The following is a 10,472-nucleotide window of genomic DNA, read 5'->3' on the forward strand; positions in this document are numbered from 1 at the left end:
GGAAGTGGCGCTGTGGCTCAAGTGGTAGAGTGCTAGCCTTGAGCTGAAGAGCTGAGGGACAGTGCCCAGGCCCAGAGTTCAGACCCCACGACCGGACCCAAAAAAAAAAAAAAAAGAAGTTAGCCCAAATAAGTAGCTTTTATAATCTCTACATATTTTTTAAAATTGTTATTAGTACTAGAGATAGAATTTGGAGCCTTACAATTGACAGCAAGTACATTATCACTTGAGCCATACCTCCAGTCCTTGTTAGGTTTGTTTTTTCCAGACAGGATCTCATACTTTTGTTCAGGTAAACCTCCAGCTCTGATTCCCCCTACTTCCATCCCTCACATGGCTGGGATTACAGTTGTGTGCCACAGTCTCCACAGATATTCTAAAAGTCATTGTTTCTTCCAGCTGGGCCTATAGGAGGAAATATTCAAGGTCCCATGCTCAGGGACAGTCCTCACTGTGTCCCAGGCTGGGAAAGAGACAGTTGTGTTTTTATTGCCCAGTGCCCCTTCTTTGGAGTCACTTTTTCATCCTTTCTATGTGGATTATGAAGCATTGCTAAGAGTGTACAGCCTAAAAACAGTATCATGACCAAACCTAGCCAAACACAAGGCTTCTTCATGGCAATAAGATTTGTCCAAGGGGTAGACACATGACATAAGCAGGACCACTCAATATTGATTCACTGAATATTGATTGATTGCTGAGGTTTCAGAGCCAAGATAATATGAGATTTGAACAAGTGAGTTGTCTGTGTGTGTGTGTGTGTGTGTGTGTGCGCGCGCGCACGTGAGAGAGAGTGTGAGGCAGACAGATAGACAGACAGACAGAGAAACAGAGAGCCCTACACTGGTTTCCTGTAGGCTGCCACAACCCTGATATGGTAAAACTACAGAAATCCATTTTCTCACAATACTGGAAGCCAGAAGCCTAAAATCAAGGTAACAAAATATCAGCACTCTCTCTGGAGGCCCCTGGGAGAATTTATTCTTTGCCTGTTCTAGCTTTTGGTGGCTGTGGACATGGCCTAGTATTCCTTGGCTTGTGGCTGCATCACTCCATCCTCCACCTTCATCTCCATTATCACCTTCTCCTCTGTGTGTCTTTTCTCTTCTGTATATGGCTGCCTTTAGAGCCCAGCTTGATAATCTAACATGAAGGCTTCCTTTAGATCTTTAATGGAATCACATCTTTGGCACATACGGTAATATTCACTCTTTTGCCAAATATGGTGGTATATACAGGTTCCAGGAAATGAGTATATCTCCACAGGGACTTTTTTCTCTTTCCCAAGTCCCCCTGGAATCCATAAGAGTTCATTTAGCTCCTGTAACTGCTCCTTCCACTCAGGAGTCACCACAATCTCCTCATGAATCAGTTAGTTCCCTCTTGGCTTTGGCAGCATAAAAGTTCCCTCTAAAGCTTCGGAGTGGTTGAGTGGTGCGTATTAAAGGAGTCCTGAACAACACTGCAATGATGACTGCAGTGGGCTAGTCAATGCAGGAAGGCACCTTGTGCTGTGGACAAAATGTCTGCTCTTGCAGCAATTTTTGAGAAAACTTTCCTTTTCCAATTCTACTATTTCAGAACCCTGACAAATATTATTTTAAAGGATACATTTATACTATATTATTATTTTAGCATATTATTACAATCCATATACTTATACTATCTTATTATTTTAAACATTATATAACATTTGGGACCTGATGATCAGTCTGGATTTTTTTTCAATCATGTCATAATGAAACGAAACAGCAAAACAAACAAGCAAAAAGCCCTTAGAGGCTTAAGCATAAACAGACAACAACCTTTGAACAGGCTAGAGCTAGATCAGGTACAATTAAGACCTTAGGTTCTGATATTCTTCCTGGACTCCATCTCCCAGCTATGTCTCTTCCAGATGGTCACTTCTCAAGCCAGAGGAGAAGCTTTAGGCTCAGGCACTCAGCATTCCAGCCAATAGTCAGGGGTTAGCTTCTCTGACAGGTAGAACAAAAGTCTTCATGTTGAATTTCATTAGGCCTATTGATCTGACTTCAAATGTCTTCCTTAAATTAATCACGGTAGCCAAGAGGATGAACTGCGTGGGTTGGTTTATTCTGAGTCTTTATAGTGAAGCAGAACCCATGACTGAAGAGTGGAAGTGGATGGTACTCTACAAGGAAATGTCTACAAGGAACTTGAAGTACAGTGAAATTAGGTTGCATGTGAAAGGAGTTGACAAGTCTCAAATATTGGGCCATTTAGAAATTCCACAAAATCCTTTTATTTACCTAACTGAATAGACCTGTCAAACTCACAATCAGTAGGTAGATTTTCATAAAATATAGGTTTATGAATGCAATATGAAAATATATACTACCAAGTCATAGAATTTTCCAAAGTTAACTTAGAGAAGATAGTGTGGCTCTAGATCTTTAGGCAGGGCAAAATAGACAAACATTCAATTCATTACTCAGGATATAGCAATAAATACATGGATATTTAATAAATATTTTACTTCCCCAACATACTGTTGAAAGCACCTTGTCACTGGTACTCTCAAATGATTATTCAAAATGTCACAATGATGTTATTTACAAACCATAAAAAATACGTTACTCAGCTCCCAAGGTGTCCTTTTGTCCTAAGTGTGAGATTTTGTTTTCTCTAGCAATGGTCTCCAAACTTTATAGTCACACCAAAAACAATGGACTAATATGGTCATTATATACCATCCATAGATCAATCTCAAGCGTGAATTCATTTTAGCTTGTCTCATATTGTTATTCCTATACTGCTTCCACTATTCATGATTAAAAGAATATGACATTTATCCCAAAGATTTGAGCTTTGCTATTAAAAAATCTTAAGGGCAGGTCATGGTGGTATATGCCTATAATCCCAGTTATTTGAGAAGTATTGCAGGATGATTGTGGATCAAGTCAGCCTGATCACAAATTCAATACTCTATCTGAAGCACAAGTGATTGATGGCATGATTTAAGTTATAGAGCTCATGCCTGGCAAGTCCTAAGTTAAAAACTCCTCCATTAAATACACACACACACACACACACACACACACACACAGAAGAGACTTAAAAGAGGTCAACTCTCTCTCTTTATGGTCCAGATACTTGATTCTAAAGGTCCGCTAATTCTAAGGAGTGTGTGTGTGTGTGTGTGTGTGTGTGTGTGTGTGTGTGTGTGTGTGTGTGTGTGTGCATGTGCCAGTCCTGGGGCTTGAACTCAAGGCCTCAGTGCTATCCCTGAGCTGCTCTTGCTCAAGGTTAGAGCTCTATCACTGGAGCTCTACTCACAGCTTTTTGGAGATTAATTGGAGATAAGACTCCTACTGGCTTTCCTGCTTAGGCTGGCTTCAAACTTCAACCTTCAGATCTCAGCCTGCTAAGTAACTAGGATCACAGGCAAGAGCCACCCACATCTAGCTTGATTTTAAGTAATTTTAACCAACATCTCAAGGCATTCTATGACAATATAATTAATAATAATGGATATGGATCCATGTTTTTTATTTTTTTGTTTTTGCTTTTGTTTTTGTCAGTCATAGGGCTTGAACTCTGGGCCTGGGCATTGTCCCTGAGTACTTCAGCTCAAGGCAAGTGCTCTACCACTTGAACCACAGTACCACTTCTGGTTTTCTGAGTGGTTTACGGGAGATAAAGAGTCTCACAGACTTTTCAGTTCTGGCTGGCTTTGATCCTTGATCCTCAGATCTCAGCCTCCTGAGTAGTTAGTATTATAGGTGTGAGTCACTGGCACCCAGCAAATCTGTTTTTATTGATTATTTTTATTCTGGGGTGTGTGTGTGTGTGTGTGCGCGTGCATGTGTGTGTGTGTGTGTGTGTGTGTGTGTGTGTGTTGCTAAGAGTTGTAGGAATTGAACCTACAGCTTCAGCAAACACATGGAAACTTAGATGGAAACTCTGCCTCCGAATCTGTAATTTAAAATAGATTTAATGCGATTTTCAAATTTTTTATTGACTTGTCATCAGATCTGATTGCCATTGTTTTGATTGTATTAATGTGCTAGACAGCAAACAAGTATTTTTCAGAAGTGGGAAAAAGATGTCAGCGCTACCCTCTCTTTACTAATAAGAAAAAGCTCTGTCCTCAATTTGTGGTTATTTTGCTGCCATGGTTTTAATCAAGTTCAGCTAGAACTAGATAGTATCATACATAAACCCAGTTAAGTGGGAACATTGCAGACACCAGAGTTTGTTAAAGGGAACTATCTGCTGTCAGTTCCATGGTGTAGAAGGATACCCGCTCTCTCCTTATGGTGTTGGGCACGTAGTATTTAACTTCAGCCTATCTGACGTACCAACCAAATATGGGCAACAGAGTCAGTCTCCATGTTGGCAAAGATTATTTCTATTTTTAGAAACTAAATAAAAATAGAAATTCTAGTGTTCTTTCCCATGCCTTCTGAAGACTCCATAACCTTCTGTGAAGAGCACTGATTTCACACTGTAAACTGAGTCCCTACGGTTAGGGGACCTTGTTTGGCTACTCTGGACTTCTGCTCTCTGATCTTTTCCATAGTCCCAAGGGTGAGTCCATATTGACTCCACCAAGCCAATCCTTCCATCTTAGTGATTAGTTTGGAGATGTCAATAAACTCAATCCTGGCTGCAGAAAAGTACAGCTTAGGACTTTTGTAGCAGCTCCAGAGAAAGAATACCTCCCTCACCCACATGAGAACCACCCTCTTGTCAGCTCCACACTCTCAATAAATAGGCATACAAGCTCCTAGGAGCCATCCTGTAGAACCTAGGAATAGGAAGATATGCTAGACATAGAAGGGAAAAATGGCAAGAAACTGCCCTTTGGTTACCTTATTTGAACTTCCACATGAAGGCTTAACAACATCTAGTCTTATTACTGACTTCTCAGTTACACGGATCAAAAAATTCCATTCACTTACACAACCATGCATTTAACATGGCTGCTCTGTCACTTGAAACTAAAACATCCCTCACAGATACAGCTGTCCACTCCCCTCAGGTTGTACATACTTATTTTTGTTTATTTTGGATTTGTTTCCTTTCATTTGTTGAATCGAGATCAACTATGTGAACAATCACTAAATATATAAAAGTTTGTAATAAAATGTCAAATTATAAAGCTGTATAATAACCTTGAGAAAGTATCTGAATTTTTCTGATCTTCAGTGTTCTAATTTGCAAATGGAAGTAAAAAATATATTTCACATTCTGACAATTAAATAGATATGGCAAATAGTACTTACCAGCTGCAATTAGGACTTGAAGCCGATCGACGAAATAATAAAAGCTACCATTTATAGAGGCCGTGAATCTATCTGCCAGGACCTTCTTATAATGTATCTATTTAAATTTCACAACTCCCTGCAAAGGCATTATCCCTTCCCTTTGTCAGATGCAGGTTCCAAGACCTGAAATAACTTGAGGAAGGTTGGCAGCTAGTTAATAGCAGCAAGAAGATGGAAAATCAGATTGGTTTGTCCAAACCTTCTACTTTTTTTTTTTTTTTTTTGGTCAGTTGTGGGGCTTGAACTCTGGGCCTGGGCACTGTCCCTCAGCTCTTCAGCTCAAGGCAAGCACTCCACCACTTGAGCCACAGTGCCACTTCCGGTTTTCTGTTGGTTTATTGGAGATAAGAGTCTCACAAACTTTCCTTTCCTGGGCTGGCTTTGAACCATGATCCTCAGATCTCAGCCTCCTGAGTAGCTAGGATTACAGGCGTGAGCCACCAGCGCCTGGCCCTCAAACCTTCTACTTTTTACTATGCCAAGTCGTTGTCAAAAGTTACTATACATGCCATGACACTCATCTTCATTTCTGAAAACAAAACCTTCAATAACACAACCTTCAGTAATCAGACAAACAAAGCGAGGAAGGTCTGCTTTAGGGGAGAGGGGAAAGAGGGTGCAATGCCCTGCAAATGATACAAAGTGGTGTGCGGCATTAGAGATCAGAAGGAGGACTTTATATATCATGGCTCTCTCCTTCAATCCTGGCACAGTGCTTGGCACAAAGTAGTTAGGAAAGTGACCTCTAGTAGGGGGACATCTATTTCCTATCTGTCCTGTTATCACAACAGGACCACAGGACTGAGCTACCCTGACTGGCACCTGTAGTTCTCCTCCATTGAAGTTTAGGGAGCAGCCCTGTGCCCAAAGTATGTGTTTACACAAGAACTCTATATGGACTGAGCCATGTTCCATTCTGGGGTTCAGTACTACTAGGCCCATTGCCCCTGCAGGTCTAAAGCTGTAGCCATCATTCGTTTTCACCAGGAGTGAAGCTGATGTTTGTGACTCCTGAGGCCGTCCCAACCGATTCTGATTTTACTTGGGGGACTGTGTGTTATTTTGAAGCCCCCTAAAACCTTCACTGTGGGCACTCAATGAACCTTAGTAAAGGGTGACAATGGAGAGATTAGCCTGGACTGAGCAGGGGGAGTGTGATGAAGTAGATGAAGAGAGTGGACAGAAAGGCTGCCCTGGGTAAGGAAGGCAGGCATCTGGGAGTCAGGGGACAGAGTGTGGACAGTCTGACTTGGGAAAGTGCACATGTGAATGAGAGTGAAGAGGAGATCTCCAGAGCAAAACCTGGCTCTGGAAGGGAGATGGATTTTTCAGGCAACTACGGAAAGTGGTTGGACGCTCATCCCCCTAGAGCTGATGGAAAGTAGACAGCCTTGGGCATGTTAAATCCAAGATGTCAAGTAGATTCATTTTCCGTTTATCAACAACAAGGTAGGTGAGGCCATGACTTAAGGAGTCAGCGCTGTCCAAGAGGTGATATACCTTTGGCGAAGAAGTTGATGACGGAAGCAGGAAATCCACAAGTGAACCCCAAGTGCCCACGGGCTAGTCTCTGGTCCCAGCCCCCACTCCTCTGCGCCGGGGCTGCAGTGCCAACCTACCTGGTCCTGGGACTGGGGGCGGGGGAGGGGGGGGAACGCCACACCCAGGGCCCTCTGTCTTTCAGTGCTGGGGGCTGCTTAGGCTGTGGGCCATGGGGGGGGGGTACACCTAGTTTTCCAGGTTCCGATGCCAGATGCCAGCCTGGGCTGCGGCCCCCGCGGGACCGCCCACCTGGCCGCGGCCGCCGCAGTCCGGGCCCCAGCTGCCCGCAGGCCCGCAGCCCTTCCCGGGGGTGGGGTTTCCACGGTTTCTCGGGTTCCCCTTTGTTGCTGCGCCCCCAGGACGCCCCCCTCTAGCCTTCGCCTCTGCGTCCCGCAGGCACGAAAGGGGGTGTTTGTCCGGGGAAGGGGGCGTCGATCGGGAAGAGGGGACTTAGGCAGCTTCGGGGTGCACCGGGGCTCCCCAGAGCGAAGAACCGGGTGCGGGGTGGGGGGGCGAGGGAGGGAGGGAAGGGAGGGGAGCCCGGAGCCGCGGGGGCCGCTGCTGCAGAAGGGGGAGGAGAAGGGGGAGGAGCTGGGGGGCAGGCGGTCCGGGAAGGAGGGGTCTTAAGGGGCGGCGATCCCAGGTCGGATTTCCTCCGAGGCTGGCGATCGGCGGGGCTCCCACCTTCTCCTAGAGCTCTCGGCGCGGCCCCCCTCGTCCCGTGCGCCCTCCGGATTCCGGGACGCCACCATGGTGAGCGCGGGGCGCGCGGCGGGCGCGGGGGGCCCGGGGGCCCGGGGGCCTCCCCGCCCCAGGGCTCGGGGGTGTCTGGGCAGAGGGGAGCGAAGCTGGTGGGACCCGAAGAAGTTCTCCCCGGGCCGGTGCGGGGCCGGCCTTCAGTCTCGCTCCCTTCTCTTCCGCAGATGTGGAAACGCTGGCTGGCGCTCGCGCTGGTGGCGGTGGCCTGGGTGCAGGCGGAGGTAGGTGAAGGGCTGGGGAGGTCGGAGCGAGGGCCCGGGGTGGGGTGGGATGGGGGGTGCCGGAGGGTCTGGGTTGGGGGGAGAGCGGTGGGATCGGGGCCCCGCACACGGGGCTGCGGGGCGTGCGTCCTGGGGATGCGCTCTGGGGCGGGGCGGGAAGTCTGCACACTCGCCGTGAAGTGGGGCTTTGGGGGGCTCCCGGCAGGAAGGCTACTTTAGCAAAGTTAAGTCTCAAAACCTGGAGCGGTAGTTGAGTGGGGGGGGGGGAGGGAGGAAAGCCGCACCCGAGTTCAAAAAGGCGCCTTGATTTGTTCCCCTCACTTCCGAGGAAATCCAGTAGAGTCAGGGACTTTTCCTCTCCAAGTCTCTCCCGGGGAGGGGAGGAGCTGAGAAATTCTTTTGCAGCCAGATTAATTCTTGCTCTCTCTCACACACTATCTCTCCCCCTCCCCCCTCCCAGTTATGATTCCCTGAAGTTTATTTTCATCTTTATAACGTGCCCTAGGCTTTTCTGTTATTATCTGAGTCATATAATAGCCTGTTTCAAAAGTCTAATTTTTCTTTTAAATTTACATTGTGCAAAGCGTGACAAATCTGCAGCGCTGCCCTTTTGGAGGCTTCGTGATTACATTTAAAGCATTTCAGCCCTTTTTTTTCTCTTCTTTTTCGTTTGGTGTTTTCCTTTTTTTGGTAATGTTTTCTTTTCAACTCCAGTGACCTTCCTGAGACACTACAAACAAACCAACAAACCCATTGCTCACAAAGCCCCTCCATTAACTCAAAGGTTTATGGACAGAAAATAAACAATTCTAAATTCCCTGGGCTCTGCTCTCCAGAAAAGTGAGGTCAGAAACTAAACATTTGATAATTATGGCAGGAAATGTGGAAGGAATTAAAAAAGCATGAGGGAGAAGAAATGGAATGCACATTACAAAAGAAATAGCTCTCTGGCGGGTGGTTTATGGTCCCTTCCAGAGTTTTTCCTTACATTATAGTTCAGTCCCACCCGTAGCCTCCACAACTGAACTCTGCCCCAGAATTCATAAATGGTACCAAGTCTATATGATTTAGAAAAAAAGAAGACACACTGTTCTGAATTCCCTTCTTAACTCCCTGCATTGTTGGTTGAGTGAAATAAAAATATAGCTCATAATGATAGGATAATTCCTCTGGGTTAATAAAATTCCTTTCTTTGTATATGTGCCCATACTGGGGCTTGAACTGGGGGCCTCATGCTCATGCTTAGCTTTTTTGCTCCAGGTTGGTGGTGCTCTTCCACTTGAGCTACACCTCCATTTCTTAAACACCCTATTTTAATGATAGAGCAATTGAGTCAGAAAATTTACATAACTTATAAGATGCTTCAGCAGTTTATGATGGGGACAGGATTTGAACCCAAGTCTGATAGCTGACCCTAGGATTTTAATCACACTTCCACACAAACACCCAACCATGAAGGCTTCACATTTATTAGGTATTTTGTATTAACAGACATGGGCCTTGTGTATTACCTGCACCATTTCTTTAAAAGTTCCCCACTCTCATAAGGTCACTTTGGTTATTCCCATTTTAAAGATAAAGGGACAGACATAAGAAAACTATGTAACTTTGTCCAATGGCATACAGCTGATTAATTCTTCAGGAGAATATGAAACCATCAATCTGTATCTTTGGAGCCCACCTTAAACTCCAGCCTGCTTCTCATCTGTTTTATACATCAGAGTTGAAATTGGAGGACATAACCCTCTTCATGTCAGATGGAACCCTGGTTAAGGAGCCCTCCTCTATCCCCTGCTGTGGCCCTCAAAAACAGCTGCAGTTCAGTGATGGATGAGGTGAATCCCTGGTTAGTGTTATGGCATGCTTGAGAATTGCCAGCTAGTGTGTGAAATGACTCTCTGAACTGGAAGGAAATTTGAGGGGGAGGGGATGGGGCTGTTCACCACCAGGCTGTGTGGCCCAAAGCCTGGGATATATTCTAGGCAAGCTGCATCACATACTTGCCTTCCATTGCCCCACCCTGCAGGGTAAAGCTTAGCCCAGGTAAGAAGTTCTTCCTGCAGCAATTTGCTGCTAGAGGTGGAAGAGCATCCAGCACTTTCACCATTCCTAAGCAGAATCCACAGGGAAAGGGGCAAAGTGGAGAAGTGCTGAGACATGAAAACCAAGAAAGCTGCTGCAGAAAAAAAAAGCTGTGGAATCAGGGCATGCGTACACTCTGTGTGTGTGTGTGTGTGTGTGTGTGTGTGTGTGTATTTAAATTAATCCAGCCTTTGTTGCCTGGCCCTGTGGGTAACATTTGGCAACTTCTTAATGCAGGTGTTAATGACACACCTTTCATTATAAATGAAAAGGTAAATTAACTGGCTTTGTAGGAGACTTGAGATTTGGATATATTTAATGATGGTGGCAGTAGAATTGTTTTTCTTGTTAACTGTAAAGACATTCAACAAACACTCAGATATGGTATTTAGAGTCGATTAGTATGCATAGTGCTAAAATTAGTGTAAATATTGTTGAGCTTTTAAACAATGAAATTTAGATGATTTTATTTTATTTTTTTAATTTATTTTTGGGTCCGGTCGTAGTGCCTGAACTCTTGGCCTGGGCGCTGTCCCTCAGTTCTTCAGCTCAAGGCTAGTGCTCTACCACTTGAGCC

General features: G+C 45.1%; 1 protein-coding gene across 1 annotated transcript in view; it reads left to right on the forward strand.

Annotated features, from left to right (window-relative positions):
• Positions 1-7,482: 7,482 nt before the first annotated feature.
• The window catches only part of Fstl1 (follistatin-like 1), a 56,569-nt gene continuing 53,579 nt past the window's right edge, over positions 7,483-10,472 (forward strand). The window contains exons 1-2 of the mRNA XM_013019446.1: positions 7,483-7,586; positions 7,757-7,813. Coding sequence (XP_012874900.1) covers positions 7,584-7,586; positions 7,757-7,813 — 60 coding nt within the window. The 5' untranslated portion in view covers positions 7,483-7,583. The remainder of the gene's footprint in view (positions 7,587-7,756; positions 7,814-10,472) is intronic.

This window comes from Dipodomys ordii, unplaced genomic scaffold, assembly GCF_000151885.1.
Source record: "Dipodomys ordii isolate 6190 unplaced genomic scaffold, Dord_2.0 Scaffold45, whole genome shotgun sequence".
Lineage (NCBI taxonomy): Eukaryota > Metazoa > Chordata > Mammalia > Rodentia > Heteromyidae > Dipodomys > Dipodomys ordii.